General features: G+C 38.0%; 1 protein-coding gene across 1 annotated transcript; it reads left to right on the plus strand.

Annotated features, from left to right (window-relative positions):
- Nucleotides 1-4853: 4853 nt before the first annotated feature.
- LOC122307742 (eukaryotic translation initiation factor 3 subunit K-like) lies at nucleotides 4854-16657 on the plus strand. Its single transcript, XM_043120815.1, has 7 exons — nucleotides 4854-5158; nucleotides 5336-5392; nucleotides 5523-5636; nucleotides 5954-6004; nucleotides 6087-6153; nucleotides 6798-6880; nucleotides 16086-16657. The coding sequence occupies exons 1-7, from the start codon at nucleotides 5045-5047 to the stop codon at nucleotides 16287-16289; spliced, it is 690 nt and encodes a 229-aa protein (XP_042976749.1). The 5' UTR covers nucleotides 4854-5044; the 3' UTR covers nucleotides 16290-16657.
- Nucleotides 16658-17087: the final 430 nt, after the last annotated feature.

Here is a 17087-nt window from a genome sequence, read left to right on the forward strand (position 1 = left end):
GGCACCACAAGAACAAGCATATGAATTGAACTCAATTTTATATATAAGATTATTATAATTGAGTCAAGTGAATTTTATACAAGTTTATAGCATTTGAGTTTGGATTGTCTACTGCATAATCTTGTCATCTTAATTCTTAATTAAATTTGAGTTGTCCATTCAAATGCTCTGTTTCATTTATGACCTTAATTTGTAATCAAATCAAAGTGAATTCGCAGATGATTAGCTATTCATCCGGGTTTTGGACCAGGTACCCGGATTTCAAACTCTTGCCGAAACCCGGCCCAGGTACACCCGGTTATGACCCAGTCTGGAACTCGGGTGGATCCGGATTTTTTGAAACCCAAAAATCCGAGTTTCGGTTTGTATCCGGATTTTATTTTTTATTTTTTACACAAAAGCCTATATTATTAAATTTCTTTTAAGAATGATTTTGTTTTTATCTTAAAGCATATATTCATTCTATTACAAATCTTTCAAGAAAAATGTTGAAAAGCATATTCTGTTATATACAAAACTAATTATTATTTTTAACTAAATGCATCTAAAAATAAAAAATAAAAATAAAAAAATGCAATCACTACATATTATATTATTTGATATTTTATACATTACATTACAAAACATAATTACAAAATATGAAATTACATATAAAAAATGGATTACATAGAGCTACCAATACATATTACATAATATGTCTACTTCATGCAATCAATGCATTTCTCAATAGCCATTGTTGGTCCAAGCTTATCTACAAGATGTATTCAATAATGTTCTTGGGTTACCGAATAATATCATAGTTTCCTATAAAACATGCAATCATAAGAAACAGAAAAAAGATATGTATGAGATTCAAACTAGTTATTTCTCACCATTTAGAAAACATTTTCCATTATAAACAAAAGATTGGGATCCATACATGATACATGAAACAATTGCTCATATGCGGTTTGAGTTGAGTATTTCTCACCAATAGTCTCCTAGCACCGCTGTAACTAATAAGAAGTAGCATAAATTTTAGTCAAGTTAAGGAACAATCAACTTATTTGAGTTGAATCAATAAACAACATTCCTAGATAATCCCTTCAGACGTCGTTTCACTTCTCAATTTTGGAATTCCAAGTACTAGACAATAAGGTAGAGATAGAAGATGTAAGAAAACATATATCAGAATATCCTTCTAGACAACTACATTAATGTTGGAAGTTTGTAAAAAGATGCATGGCTTCTTTTAAAGCAAAGGCAGATAATAGCCACAAGATGGCTTCTTGTCCAGTCTTGTCCCATCACCTGTTTGATTCTTTCCAGTATTCTACACTCTCATTGGCTGATTGCATGCATTTTCCATCCATGTTAGACCTTTAATGGATATATTCTATATGGGAGATACCTCAATAATGAAGTTCCTAACTTTCAAAGTGAAAAAAGGCTTAGAAATTTCATTGTACTTCGGAAGTCTAAGAAAATGAAATAGGGACTATCTACATTGAAGCATAATGCAGTTTACTACATATGGGTGCAAGTTTATTACCTATACTCCAAATCAAAGGCCCCAAGCATCATCAATTTTCTCAAACTTGTAGCTAAATTCAATCAAGGACCTTATAGAGCATTTATTTGTAGAATTCAATGCATGCATAAATGAGAACATCTTCACAAATAAATGGGAGAAACAGTTCGAGGTTCTACTGTAAATTATTTTTAAAAAAATACACAAAATCCGTTAAGCTTCATAACATTATTAACTTATTATTATTGTTTTCGAAACCTACCTTGCTAAAAAACCAATGAAACGATTGCTTCCAAGAAAGGTACGAGGAAATTCAAATACATCATTACTGGAACCAAGGCTTCCAGATTCTGAAACTAAATGGTGGGATTAATAATTTCATTTTAAATAAATTGTACCTTCCTTTTGAATAGAGAGGAAAAAAAAAAGGATCAGGGAGAAATTTGTAAAGATGCCTTTGCATATTCATCTAAAGTATTTGACAATTTGTTGTAATACTTTATGACTCGGCCACAAATGTGAAATCCCCAATCAAAATCAACCACAAATGTGAGCAATTTTTAATAGAAGTGCCAAAAACTGAGTAACTAAGTAAAACCCACCAATCTACTAAATAGAAGAGTGCCAAAAAGAGGCAAGTAGGCCAGGTGACAGAACCAAAGCCACCTTAATGAGTAAATGAATAATAACATTTAAGCCTGAGGCTTATAGCACAAATGAAAGGATAAAATCCCAAATTCTGAAATCAAGAGCTGGAATAGCCAATAAAGCATGTGAAAAGGGTTCGGTTTTGCTCCCTAGTTCTCAAACAGACTCCAAAAACTTCTAAATCATTGAAAATGAATGAACCTGAAGGCAATTAAGGCAATCATTGAAAAGAGTTGGAACTTTGTGAGAATTTACTGGATATATTATATCCTCTTTGATTTAACTTCACTACGTTTTTTTTTTTAAATTAAAAAAAATCTAAAGCCTTTCTTTTGAGGTCACAGTAAAAGACATGAAGTCTCTCTCTCTCTCTCTCTCTCTCTCTCTCTCTCTCTCTCTCTCTCTCTCTCTCTCTCTCTCTCTCTCTCTCTCTCTCTCTCTCTCTCTCTCTCTCTCTCTCAGCTTGTTACTTATTTCACTTCGATCTCTATGTTTTGGCTAGGGCTGTTTATAGGGGCCGGATAAAATCCGGCCCGGATTTATTTTGAGCCGAAACCCGGATTATGAAAATCGGATTTATCCGGCCCGAACTCAGGTAAAAAATCCAAATTTCATATTCAAAATCCGGTTAACCGGATTTGTGTATATAAGGGATTGAAAAATAAAACCTAGCTCTCATCTCTCATCTGTCTCGCCTCACTCTCATCTCCTGTGACCCCGTCTCCGTCTCCTCCCTCTCTCTCTCTCTCTCTCTCAACATACGAAACCCTAGCCGCACTTACACTTTGCACTCGGTTTACTCCATCTGCACGCCCAGCTGGACAGGAATCTCACATCAACATACAACTCGATGAGAAGACAAACTGGGATGGGCTTCGGAGATCGGCGGATTTGGTTAAAAACTGGGATGGGTTTTGGAGATCGGCAGATTTAGTGAAAAACTGGGATGAGTTTTGGAGATCGGCGGATTTGGTGAAAAACTGGGTTTGGTTTTGGAGATCGGTAGATTTGGTGAAAAACTGGGATGGGTTTTGGATTTTGTTGTTCTTTTTTAGTTGTGTTTCAATATGGGTGGGCGGGCTGGGTGGGGCGAATGGCCATGGGGTCAATCTGTCCCTCGGCATCTGATCAAGGGCACAAATGTTGTTGCCCAGTGTCACGGTACCGGTGGCTAGAAGCACAAATGGTGAAAGAGAGGCGGCGTCGATGGAAGAAAGAGAAAGAAGAAATGTTGTCTTTTATAAAAAAAATAAAATATTGGATATATCATATACATTTATCAGATTTAAAAAAAAAAAAAAAAAAAAGACGAGTTTAATCCGAAACCCGGAATCCGGGTTTTGAAAAACCTGGATTCATTCTGGTTCTGGCCCGTTTCTGATCCGGGATAACCCGGTCTGGATTCCAGCCCGGATTTAAAATCTGGGTTTCGGTTTGGGTCTACTAGAATTTCCGGGTCGGAACCCGAATGAATAGTCCTAGTTTTGGCTTTCAAATCCAGGTTCAGGGATGAAAGGATGACAATTCGATTGTTAATAAAGTATTTGGTCAATAAGCTGAAACTGGATAGCTCCTCAAAGGTATTTAAAATTTTAAATTCATTACTGCAACTTCAACTTTTCATTAGAAATGCATATATATATGTTGGCTCTTGATTGGTTCCATGAGCTAGCTAGCTTATTGCACCTCCATTTCAGTTATTATATATATATATATAAATACTATATAAGTGTGTGTGTGTGTGTGTTCTGACAACGAATGACAAAACATGTATGGGGTGCATGTTCATTAAACAGCTGACATCTAGAATAGAAGAAAGAAAAAATAGCTAGCAATTAGATTTCATACATAATAAATAAAAATCAGCTCCTTCTGGAAACTGCCCCAGATCTAAATTTATCAAATTTAATAAACAGGGATAAAAGACACACTTGGAGTGTAAGTTTTAGATACTTCAAAGCCAAGAGAGGTTTAGAACTTTCGAGTGAGACTTGTGTCAAATGTTAAAATCAAATGACCCAAAAAATTCAAAAAAAAAAAAAAAAAAGCAGAGTCGAGAGATGCTTACTCATGCGGAGAGGATTCAAAGAAGATTCAAGAACTAAATGCCCTCATATAGACACAAAACAAATACCCAAAAGTGTCAAGCATCAAATTTACACTAAAAAAAAAAAGGACAACTCTCTACAAAATATAGTAGACAAAATTTACATTAAAAAAAATTGTCAATCTAATCCATTTCAAATGCAAAAACAATCCAAACAAACCAGATATTTTGAACAAAGTAAAGATAACATGGTAAAAAAACATTTAAGCAAGACCTAGAAAGAGGAGAATAACTGACCAAACAACACACAGCAAAGTGATGAAGACGATGTCGCGACGTGAGGAAGATGACGGCACGAGGATGAAGATGATGGCTAGGGTTTCGGAGAGACTCATATTGATTTCGGCGTAAAGAAGAGAGAGAGAGATAAGGGTTTTTTTTTTAAACATATATACAAACTCAGTTAACCGAGTTATAATTCGGAATTCGGATTTCATACAAGGGTTTGAATCAGGTATATATAGTTTTATAAAATCGACTTTTGGCCTATGCCGAAACCTTAATCAGAATCTATTTATCCGGGTTTCGAGCCGGGTCAACAGTCCTACATATGATTGCATAGACATTAGACTTTCTAACGCTAATTTGGGGCCCAATCTAGACCGTTGAGGTTATGGGAAAGTATCGCCTAAAACCCTAAGATCGGTTCCGTGTATACGAGTAGTTTCGGAATCCAATTACACCAATCCTCTCTCTTTCTTTGTGCGGGTGTTGAAGCTACAGAGAGCTTCTTAATATAGGGTTCGTGAGGAAGTCGGAATAAAAAGAAACGGGGAGAAATGGGAAGGGAGAGGGAAAGAGAGGTTCAGCAGTACACGGTAGAGCAACTGGTGGCGGTGAATCCCTACAATCCCGACATCCTTCCCGATCTCGAGAACTACGTTAACGACCAGGTATCCCCTCCCCTCCCCTTCAACTCCCTCCATTCTTTTTTGTTCCGATTCAATTCTCTGACTTAAAATTAATCACTCCTTTGTAAGTCATTTAGATCTCCTCGCATCGTAATGAATCGAACAAAGATGGTTCTTTTCCGTGAATGTACACTACTTTTTGTTGCGTGTAATTTTCAGGTATCGTCACAAACGTACAGCCTTAGTGCCAATCTCTGTCTTCTTCGTCTTTATCAGGTAACCTGTGATATATATACGTAGTATCTATATAGAATATATGTTACTCAGACACATATATGTGATTGGTTTTATTATACTTAAAAGAAAAAGAGAAGTGAAAAACTTTGATGTTGTGCGTTGTGTGCAGTTTGAGCCAGAGCGAATGAGTTCCCAAATTGTTTCTCGCATCTTGGTGAAGGCACTTATGGCAATGCCAGCTCCTGATTTCAGCCTTTGTCTCTTTTTGATTCCAGAGCGCGTGGTAACTCATTCGAACCATTACATTAGGCATGGTTTATCGGCTGCTGTAGATTTTAAAAATATACACGTATAACAGATGCAGAGAAATTATGTATAAATAAGTTTCAATGGGCTTTCTGATATTTCAGATGAGCATTTCTTTAATTCTTCTGTCTTCATAAGCTTCTAAATGGATGCATATAAATTTTATTATTTGATTTTGATGTTCGTTTACTTAAACTTTTGGGCTGGTCTCAAGGGTCTGGTTTTTAACAAAAAGCTTCTTCATAGCAATCAATGGTAAGATGTTGCCTTTTTTCTTTCATATGATTGAGCCAGCAAATGGAGGAGCAGTTCAAGACCCTTATTGTTCTCTCACACTACTTGGAGGTATGCTTTTTTGCTTTGTGTTTATTGACTCGTGTATGCCATGCATCCAATCTGGATGTATCCTTACCGACTTTGTATGCAGACAGGAAGATTCCATCAGTTCTGGGATGAAGCAGCTAAGAGTCGTCATATTGTTGAAGCTGTGCCAGGTAGTAAAAGGTTTGATGCAGTAATTATTGGTGTATGTCCATGGTATATGCTATCGGATATTTCTATTATCCAGTTGGATAAATATACTTGTTCCATTTATCGAGGATTATGTTTAGGAAGAATATCACTCTCTACCTACCTGTTTACTTGGGGTATGCCTATTGTTATTATCAACAAAATTCACATTTACTTATAAAAGATATGTTACAGAATAATGAAGAGGACATAGGGCGCTGTGCTTACTCATAAGAAATTGCCTTTGACATATTGGAAGAAAAGGCAGTTCTGTACAAGTCCCAGATGTTCCTGATATTAAACTTTTCGCATCGTTTTAGACCTGCATAATCTGATAATATCCACGTTATAACATTGAATTAAAATGCACTGTAGCTAATGCAATGAAATCCTAGATATTTGTTGGGTATTTGTGGATTATATTGATCCTACCGAAATATCAAAGGTGCATGTATGAAATATTCATAAGCATATAAACTGATGTTGTGTTTGGTATCTTCACCTCTTCTGGCCCATGACATTATTCTTTCTACTCATTTTTTACTGTTTCTATCATTCTTGTCCTGCTGATTCTGCAGCTGTTTTTCTTCATGTACGAGCCTATTGCTTATAAGAAAATAAATTGCAGGTTTTGAGCAAGCAATCCAAGCCTATGCAATTCATGTCCTGTCCTTGACTTATCAAAAGGTTCCCAGACCTGTGCTTGCTGAGGTATGCCTTGATGTTGTCTGAAAGCACACAATGTGATTGTATTTGTAGGCTAGCTCCCTCTATCTGATATGGTTGTGCTAGTGTTGTTTAGGAATCTATGTCTAGATTACCAATCAAAAAATAGGAATCTATGTCTGGATGATAAAAAAGGATATATTTCAGCATAAGAATAGAAAACAAACATTTCAAGGTTGCAGGATTTATAACATGAGCATATTTGGTTTGGGTTGGGTTATTCCTCATAGTGTAGTGGATCTTGTTTCGTGTTAGAGAAGGGAGTTTGGTAGTGTGACACCTCGTTCCCTAAGGCTTATGAATGTAGTTATTTAAAAAATTTCGGGGAACTGGTGTGCTACTAACCATGACTTAAAAGTTTTTCTTCTTAGCGAAGTGTTAGAACAAAAAATTTCATAAATAAACAAAGATAGTCTTTAGTCATGAAACTTAGCATGTCATAAACTATCTAGGCCTTTGCCTCGTCTCTCTGGCCCAAGTCCCGTTCCGCAGTTCCCTCCTCATAAAGATCATTACTTGGGGTAGTTAAAACATAAAAACAAACTAAAATGAGTTGAAAACTCAGTAATAGCACATCATAATGTAAACTTAACTTAACTTGACATTAGGCTTAACTTTGAAAACTTTTATGCATTGTCATGCATACTACACATAGCATATAGATCATTAATCAGTAACTAGGTGGAATTCAAGAAATAATCATGGCAATACATGTAACATGAATGAATGAGTGATCGACTCCATAAATTTCATATGATTCATGCATGACTTATTTATCTTGTCTTTCACTTAGTGGCCATCATAACATATATGCATCAGTCCAACTGTCATTGACCGCATGAATCGTAGCATAACATATGGTGTACCACGCTTAGGTCCATGGCACCTCATACATCATAGCATACATATGGTGAATCATGCTTAGATCATTGGCATTGTATAATTCATATGTTAAACAACACTTAGGTCTATGGCACCACATAAATCATGGCATAACGTACGGTGGAAGACACTTAGGTTCGTGTCACCACATGCATCATAGCATAGCATATGTTGAAGCACAGTTAAGTTCATGTCACTGCATACATCATAGCATAACATGTGGTGGACCATGCTTAGGTCCATGGTTTGCACATCCACTCATAACATAAGGCCAATCTTTAAAGCTTACTTATCGTTCACATGACTTTTTACATATCATAATGCATGTGAACATGTTGACATCATGAATTTTCATGGTGTGTCATACTTATATGCATGGTATATTAATATAAGTATTACATAACATAACATGACATAAGCATTGCATAACATAACATAACATTTTGAAACAGACATACAATTCAGCATAGCCTACATAATTTCATTCACAAGCATATTGTTGAAATTCATCTATGGTTCATAAAGAGGGGCTAACCTTGAATTGGTTGTACATAGCATAGGTAAACAACTCCTTTCACTTGCAAAATAGAACAGTTACAGCACACATACAGGTTATGATCATGCTACTTACCTTGTTGCATTGCATCCTGAATTTTACTTTGTAGCCTGTCACCTATACAAAACACTAAACATCACTAACTTTCATAGAAAGAAGTGTCATAATATCCTACTTAGTTAGATATGTATTATGGAATATAACTTTACTTTCAAATGCTAATATCATACAATTAATTTAAATACTAAATATCATATCTTAACTTTCAAATTATACTTTAGTAGGGAATATATTTTACCTAAAGCTATAAAATAACAATGGAAATATTCAGTTCATAAAATAGACTTTTTTTTTTTTTTTTAATAAGAAGTAAATTTTATTGATATGAATGAAATAGGCATAGCCCGTGTATACATGATGTATACAAAAGAACACCTAAATACATTCTAGGATCGATAGATTTAAGGACAGGAAATCATGAACATTGTATCCATTAAGCACTATGGCTGAAAACCAAAGCAATAATGTGTGCACAAAAAATTCCTGAAGTGCGCTCCCTATCTTCAAAGCACCGCGCATTCCTTTCCAACCAAGTACACCACATAATGCACAACGGAATTATCTTCCACACTGCCGCCACTTGTGGACAGCCTTGAATCTCCTTTCAACAAGCTAATAAATTAACCACCCTCAATTGCATTACCCAAGTGACATTGACTCTTCTAAAGATCTCATCCCACAGCACCCTTGTCACCTCACAATGCAATAATAAGTGATCCACTGATTCTCCATGCTTTTTACACAAATAGCATCAATCCATCACAATGAGCCCCCTCTTCCTCAAGTTTTCGTGGTCAAAATCTTCCCAAGAGCTGGATTTAGTTTTCTGCAGCGAGCTGGTTTTTGTGTGATTCAGTTTTGTCAATGGGTGTGATTAAACATCTAGTAATAGAGACAAAAGGTTTTTGTCTTTCCATTGGAGGGGGGACACTATCTTCGTATCACTAAGAAGAATAGGAGGTTCACTAAGGAGTTGGTACTAAGTCTTGCCAGCGCTCAATGGCTTGCGAACACAGTGGAAAGAATGTTCATTCTCTGAAGGAAAAAAAGAGTGCTGCAACATGTATCGTGATGCTGCCAAGGCACTGTTTGCTCACCGGCATTCAAACGACTTTGGATGACTCTTAGAAGTTATAGATTATGGTAGAAGTGGGCAATGAGGTCTCTTAGCAATTCCAGTAGGCATGGAAGGAAATGGGTGGAAGAGTCTTTCTATGGAAATGAAGCACATTCTATCCATGGCTATGCCTATGAACAAGACGTCGGTGTTGGCTCCAAAACTGGTTAGCATGATAGATAAGGGGAAGTAGGCTCAATCTTTTGCAGAGGCTATGATGGGTGGCGCTTGGAAAAGGGAGGCAATGATGGGTGGAAAGAACAATGAAGGACTTGCAGGGAGCTCCACTGCTGCAAAGCAGTTTGGTAAAAGGGTGGTGGAAAGGGTGGAGGAATGTGTGACTTCACTGTCGCATGCTCTTTTGTGAATCTAGAATATGGCTTCAAATGGGCATCTGTTGGAGTTTATGGCCCAAATTTTGATTCGGAGGGAAGGCTATTGTGGGAAGAATTGGCAGGACTTTTTAGTTGGTGGGAGCTACCAAGTTGCATTGGGGGGGACTTGAACATATCTCGCTTTCCAAGTGAAAGATTGGGTGTATCTCACATCACTTCAACCACAAGGAATTTTTCTGATTTCATTTCAGAACAAAAGCTTATGGACATTCCAATAACAGGAGGCACGTTTACCTGGTCCAACAACCAAGGATTTCCATCTTGGTCGAGGATTGATAGATTTTTGTTAACTCCTAATTGTCACGCTTCCTGGATGTAGCTCAAGGAAGATTACCCCAGTTATGCTCTGATCACTTACTTCCCCATCATTTTAGACTGTGAAGGCATCCAAGGGGGTAGAAGGTATTTTAAATTTGAGAATATGTGGCTTAAAACTGACGATTTTGTATATAGGGTCAGATAATGGTGAACTTCTTACAATTTCCAAGGCTCTACAAGTTTCATAATGGCAAAAAAGTTGAAAGTGCTGAAACAAGACTTGAAGTAATGGGATGAACAAGTTTTGGCAATGTGCTTCAGCAGAGGCGCTCTTTTGTGGAGGAGCTACAAGGTTTGGAAGGAGAGGAGGCTAGAATACTTTCTGAACTTGAAAAAATTCGCAAGAGTCAGGTAGTAGCTGAACTTGAAAGAGTAACTTTCATGGGGAGATTTCGTAGAGACATAAATCAAGGGCGCTCTGGCTTAAGGAGGGAGATAAGTGCACGAAATTCTTCCACAGGGTGGCTAATTCCCACAGGAGGAACAATACTATTAATACACTGATGGTAGATGGGGCAGTTTCTTCGGATCAGATGGTAATCAACAGCCATATTGAGCAGTATTATCAACAATTCTTATCGGAAGAGCACAATTGGTGACCAAAAGTGAATTGTTTGACTTTTTCAGCATTAGACCAACGTTGGCAAGACTCAGGTAGTAGCTGAACTTGAAAGAGTAACTTTCATGGGGAGATTTCGTAGAGACATAAATCAAGGGCGCTCTGGCTTAAGGAGGGAGATAAGTGCACGAAATTCTTCCACAGGGTGGCTAATTCCCACAGGAGGAACAATACTATTAATACACTGATGGTAGATGGGGCAGTTTCTTCGGATCAGATGGTCATCAACAGCCATATTGAGCAGTATTATCAACAATTCTTATCGGAAGAGCACAATTGGCGACCAAAAGTGAATGGTTTGACTTTTTCAGCATTAGACCAACGTTGTGCAGAGTGGCTAGAGAGGTAGTGTGTAGAGTAATTAGAGGTATGGCAAGTGATAAGGCTCCCAGTATGGATGGGTTTACTTTGGGTTTTTTTCAAGCTTGTTGGGAGGTGATTAAGAAAGATCTTATGCAAGTCTTTCATGATTTTGATACTAATGCTAGATTTGAAAAGAGTCTTAATGCTACATTCTTAGCACTCATTCCCAAAAAGGTGGGGTATGTGGATGTTAGAGACTATTGTCCCATTAGTCTTGTGAATGGGGTGTATAAGATTATGTCCAAAGTGCTAGTGAATGGATTGTGATCGATGGTGGAAAAACTAATTTCGAAGATGCAAAATGCGTTTGTCAAAGGTAGACAAATCCTCAATTCGGTCCTTATTGCAAATGAAGTTTTGGACGGACAACTTAAGTCTAGAGAACTTGGGTTACTTTACAAGCTAGACATGGAGAAAGCATATGACCATGTCCACTGGTAGTTCTTACTTAACTTGAAAGAAGTGGTTTTGGGGGGAAATGGCAAAAATGGGTAGAATTTTGCATCCCTTCAGTTCATTTCTCTATCTTGGTGAATGGCTCACCGGTGGGCTTGAGACAAGGAGATCCGCTTTCTCTTTACTTTTTTTTATTTGTCATGGAAACTCTTAGTAAGATGATTGAAGGTCTGGTGGACGGTGGGTTGGTTTTTCGGTGGGGAATGGTGATCTTAACATTTCCCAATTGCTATTTGCCGTTGACACTCATCTTTTGTGGTGCATGCCTTAGAGACACATTCAAGCCTTGAGAGCACTACTCCTTTGTTTTGCAGCTGCATCAAGCTTGAGTATCAACCTTTCAAAGTTTGGATTAGTGCCAATGGGGGCTATCGACGAAGCGGAGAATTTAGCTACATCTTGAGTTGCAAGATATCATCTCTACCTCTAAAGTATCTTGGCTTACCCTTGGGTGCCTCCTTTAAATCTGAAAGGATTTGGAAGGATTTGCAAATTGGCTTCTTGGAAGAGGTTATATTTGTCAAAAGGTGGTAGGTTGACTTTAATTAAAAGCACTCTTTCAAACTTACTCACCTACTTTTTGTCCTTGTTCCTTCTTCCTACAAAGGTAGCTAACCACATTGAGAAGTTACAAATGGATTTCTTGTGGAGTGAATTGGGGGAAGAGTTCAAATTTCATCTAGTTAATTGGTCAACGGTTTGTACTCCAATTTCTGGGGGAGAATTGGGGATTCGCAACTTGACAAAATTAAATCAAGCTGCCTTGGGTAAATGGTTGTGGAGGTGCCAACACGAAATTGAGGCCTTATGGAGGTCTATTATAGATCCCGCTTTCTATTGTAACCTTTAGCTAGGTCTTTTGTCATGTATACTACCTGTGTATCTGAGCTTTCCCTATTTCTATGAATATAATTTCTTGATACCTATCAAAAACATCTTTCCAAGAGCAGCAATCCATATGAGGAAAGCTATTTTGGAAGGCACAAAAGGCCTCCAAATATTCTTCCACGAGAAATGAACATTACCTTTTGATGCCAATATTTTGTAATACGTCTTGACTGTACACTTCTTGCTGCCCCTGGACCTCTACTGCATCCTATCCCCTTGAGCTGTGGTATTTCCCGTGGAGTATATCAATCTGAAAAATTCTGAAACAGTCTGCAATTTCCAATCATGAATATCCCTATTAAATAGGACATTCCACTAGTGAGAACCATGAGAAAATACATGCTGATCCGCCACAGAAGCATCCCTGTTAACTGCAATACGGTAGAGAGCTGGAAAGGCCCTATCAAGAGCGCGATCTCCACACCAAACATCTTGCCAAAACCTAATTCTGGTACCCTCTCCAGCCACTAAACATATATAATTTTTGAAACTCTGTCATCCCCTCCTAATAAATTTTCATAAGCCCACGCCATACCACCCCATTTCATTGGAGCACCAGCACCCCAAGCACTTCATGTCTAAAGTGAATAACTTCCTTCTATAGTGAATCCCCCTCCAAGTCTCCATAACCATTTCCCCAACAGAGCTTTATTGAAAGTCCTCAAGTTGCACACTCCCAAGCCACCATTCAAGATTGGGGAGCAAACTTTATTCCAATTAACAAGATGGAATGGAATTTCATTTCCTCCCCCACTTCACCCCACAAAAAAGCCCAAAATAACTTCTCAATCATATTCACCACCCCTGCAGGCAAAAGAAATAGAGATTAAAAAAAAAAGGTGGGGAGGTTAGATAAAGTGCTCTTAATTAATGTGTGCTGACCCCCCCCCCCCCCCCCCCCCCCCCCCCCCCTTTTTTCGATAAATACAACTGTTTCCAGCCAGCCACATTTTCTTGACTTTCTCCTCAACCTCATCCCAAATGTCTCTAGCCTTAAAAGTTGCCCCTGATGGGAGGCCCAAATATTTCATGGGCAAAGAAGACACTTTACAATCCAGAAGGCTTGCCAGGCTGTTGATACTGGGCACCACGCCCACTGCAACCATTTCAGACTTACTAAGGTTCACCTTAAGCCCCAACATGGCTTCAAAGTATAACAGAGGTGTTCGTAAAGTTTGAATCTGGCCAAGATCCGCTTCACAAAAAAGGAGAGCATCATTTGCCAATAAAAGATGTGAGATTATGATAGAGCCATTAGTACCATTACCCACTGAAAATCCAGATAGAAAACCTCCTTCAACAGCAGCCTTTGCCATCCGGCCAATTGCCCCCATAACAATAACAAAAAGAAAGGAGACAATGGATTACCTTGCTGCAATCCACAAGAACTGTTAAAAAATCCAGCAGGGGTGCCATTAACTAGCACCGAGAAGCGAGTGATAGAAACACAATGTCGAATCCATGAAATCCACCTATAACCAAAGCCACACCTCCCGAGCAAGTATAAAAGAAATTCTCAATTCACATGAATGATCATATGCCTTTTTTTTGTCAAGCTTGCATAGACTACCTGGAACTCCCTCCTTCAGCCAATGATCCAAGCACTCATTGGCAATGAGAACCAAATCAAGGATATGTCTCCCCCAAAAAAATAGAGTTTCTAGGCTAACATGAAGTAGCACTAAGCCCACCTTAAAGTATTATAATAGTGTTCTGAAATAAACAAAACCTAGCCAAACATAAAAATTAAGCCCAATGTAAAATACAAGTCGGCTAGTACATGCCCTGTGTACTTGGGATTTGCCTTTTATGATGAATAAAACTTCTTGATTACCGATCAAAAAAAAAAAAATACAAGTCGGCTAGGCTTAGATACAAAGATGGTTTCAACTCATCTCATCTCATCATTACAACATTTTCCAAATTCCCACACAATATAATAAATAATTCAACTTTTTCAAATCCCAAAACAATAATAATATTAAAAAATAATATTCTAATAATATTTTATTAAACTTTTAACTTTAATCTAAAAGCATCTCATCTCACCTCACTATCCAAACCTTATCTAAATTAATATCCACTGGACATAAATGCAATTCACACAAGAGGATGGGATGAGGAGGGATGCGGGCTTTCTGGTTTGTCGTGCTTAGAGGATGGGATGTGCTCTGTTTTCATTGTATATAAATAGGGGTTGCGTTGGTAGTCCTCTGCTGGGCATGGGGTGTAACTTGACTGTGGGAGGTGTTGGGCAATGGTTCTTGATTTGCTATTGGACTGGCAAGGGCTTATAGTTTCATGGTGGTGGAACTTGACTGTGGGAGGCTTGCTCGGCATGGTGTTTCCTTCAGGCTGTTGTTCTGTGTGATAAGAAGCTAGCGGCTTGAGGAAATCTTTTGTGGGGAGGGGTGTGTGTGCAGTGCGGCAACCCTAGTGTCTAGGTTGAAGGTGAAGACATACATGCATAGCATGGGTTTTTATACATGCTGGACTCATGGGTATATATATATATATGTAGGGTTTTCTTTGTAACTGTCCTTTTCCATGAGTCTCGGGTTGGGCTTATTCCATGGGCTTAATCATTGACAACTCTAATCAGTCGATCATAAATTCCAACATGAGCCTGACTTGTCCAATAAATACTTTTGGGCTTTAAATAAATTTTTGGGCCTAGTACCAAATTAAATATAGGCCCATTGGGCTTTAACCCATTTTAAAAATCCTCAATTCACCATACCAAATCTTAGGCCTGTGGTCTATTCAAAATTATCCAATAAATATTAATTGAGCTTCCCAAAAATATTGGCCCATTAATGCATAATTTAGGCCAAAAAAAAAAAATTACCCACATTCTAGGCTTAGAAATGTTGAACTGGGTCGTTACGGGTAGCTAGTAGAACAATTTTTTTGCGGAATATGATTTTCTTTTTTGTTGTGTATATGGAGAGAAATGACCAATCATGGTTTGGGAGATTTTTTGTGAAGGTAAATGTAATTTTATTGATAAGAACAATAGGTATAGGCCAAGCATATGGGTTGCATACAAGAAAAAACACCTACTTTGAATGATAAATCAATCCAAGGAAGTCATGGGGGACTCTAGTCCATTAAAATCTATTATGATCGCCTGAAGGAAGATGGTGGTGGGGGTGAATGCTCTCTTTACCAATGGTCCTTGGATGGTCATCTTGACTTTTTTGCTTTCCGGTTTCAAGAGTTGTCTGGACCTTTTACCTTTTCTGTTTGGGTATTTATACTCCTTGTGTACATGGATAATGCCCGTTTTGCTTATTACAGCAACGCATACTGATCATCGCTGATGATTTTCAGGGAGAGGTTGTCGTGATTTTATTGCATTTTACTTTTGTTGTTCTGCAGTCCAATAACCTGGTCTAGTCTTGATTCTAATAATTGCCCTATATTTGATTTAATCATGAAGCCTTTCCTGGAGATTATGGAATTTCCAGCCTGTTGCCGCTTTTTACATTTATCTTTCTATGTAAAACTTCTTATTCCTGGTCGAATCTTAACAGGCTATCAACATTGAAGGGCTATCCCTGGACAAATTCCTTGAGCACCAGGTAGTGAATTCTGGTTGGGTTCTTGATAAAGGTAATGGCAGGGGCCAACTCATTGTTCTACCTCCCAATGAATTCAACCATCCTGAACTTAAGAAAAACACAGCAGATACCGTCCCATTTGAGCACATAACCCGTATCTTTCCCATTATGGGTTGACCTTTCCGGTGCAGACTAGGAATCTTAGGTTCTCAAGCAGCTTTGGCATTCGAAGGTAGTCCTGACATCATCGTCACATTCTTCTTCATGAGTATGAGATGATAGTCTTTGGAGAACTTGCGTCTCTCTTGTTATATTGTTTTCGGCTTATATTGTAAGGTTAAATTTATGAATCCCAGTGAAGGTACTTTTTGTCGGACTCCTTGGACTAATTTTCTATTCTTTCCAAGAGCTTTCTCATCAGAGTTGTGTAGAATATTTGGGATAAGGGTCCTGACTCCAGCATTGCTGTGTACATCCAGTATTGATACGTGTACATGCATAATTGCTCACCCATCTGTATGGCGCTGGGTAATTGCTTGCCTCTATTCTCCTGAAATCAGCTGATTCTTCGCACGAGACCTGAAGTGTTTTAGTTTTAAGGGTCAATGGTGGAATCATAATCCCAGGAGGATTAACGTTGATTTGATTACTCTTTCTAAATTAATCTTGGACCAAAGGCGGAAAAAAAAAAACAAAAAAGGTTTAATGATAGATCTTTATCTAAGCACAGCTCCTCTTATGCTAAAGCGCATAATGTATTCTCAAATTTCTTGGGGTTTTGCGAAATACATGGGATTGTGAAGAAACTTACAAAAAGGCTGGCTCGTGGGAATTATAGAAATGTCCACTTAAATGAACAGAAGTCCTCGGCTATGTCTTCAGGCCTACGACTAGGCATGTCAGACACTCAGAAAGACGTGGAGTGATATGAATACCTGGATCGCGGGATGCTTGAAATTGAGGTTGACCACAAAA

Source organism: Carya illinoinensis, chromosome 4 (genome assembly GCF_018687715.1).
Source record: "Carya illinoinensis cultivar Pawnee chromosome 4, C.illinoinensisPawnee_v1, whole genome shotgun sequence".
NCBI classification, from domain to species: domain Eukaryota; kingdom Viridiplantae; phylum Streptophyta; class Magnoliopsida; order Fagales; family Juglandaceae; genus Carya; species Carya illinoinensis.

Coding starts and splice junctions, on each gene's coding strand:
- LOC122307742 (XM_043120815.1), top strand. CDS start 5,045: ATGGGAAGGGAGAGGGAAAGAGAGGTTCAGCAGTACACGGTAGAGCAA. Junction 5,393..5,522: donor GTCTTCTTCGTCTTTATCAG/GTAACCTGTGAT, acceptor CGTTGTGTGCAG/TTTGAGCCAGAGCGAATGAG. Junction 6,154..6,797: donor TATTGTTGAAGCTGTGCCAG/GTAGTAAAAGGT, acceptor AATAAATTGCAG/GTTTTGAGCAAGCAATCCAA.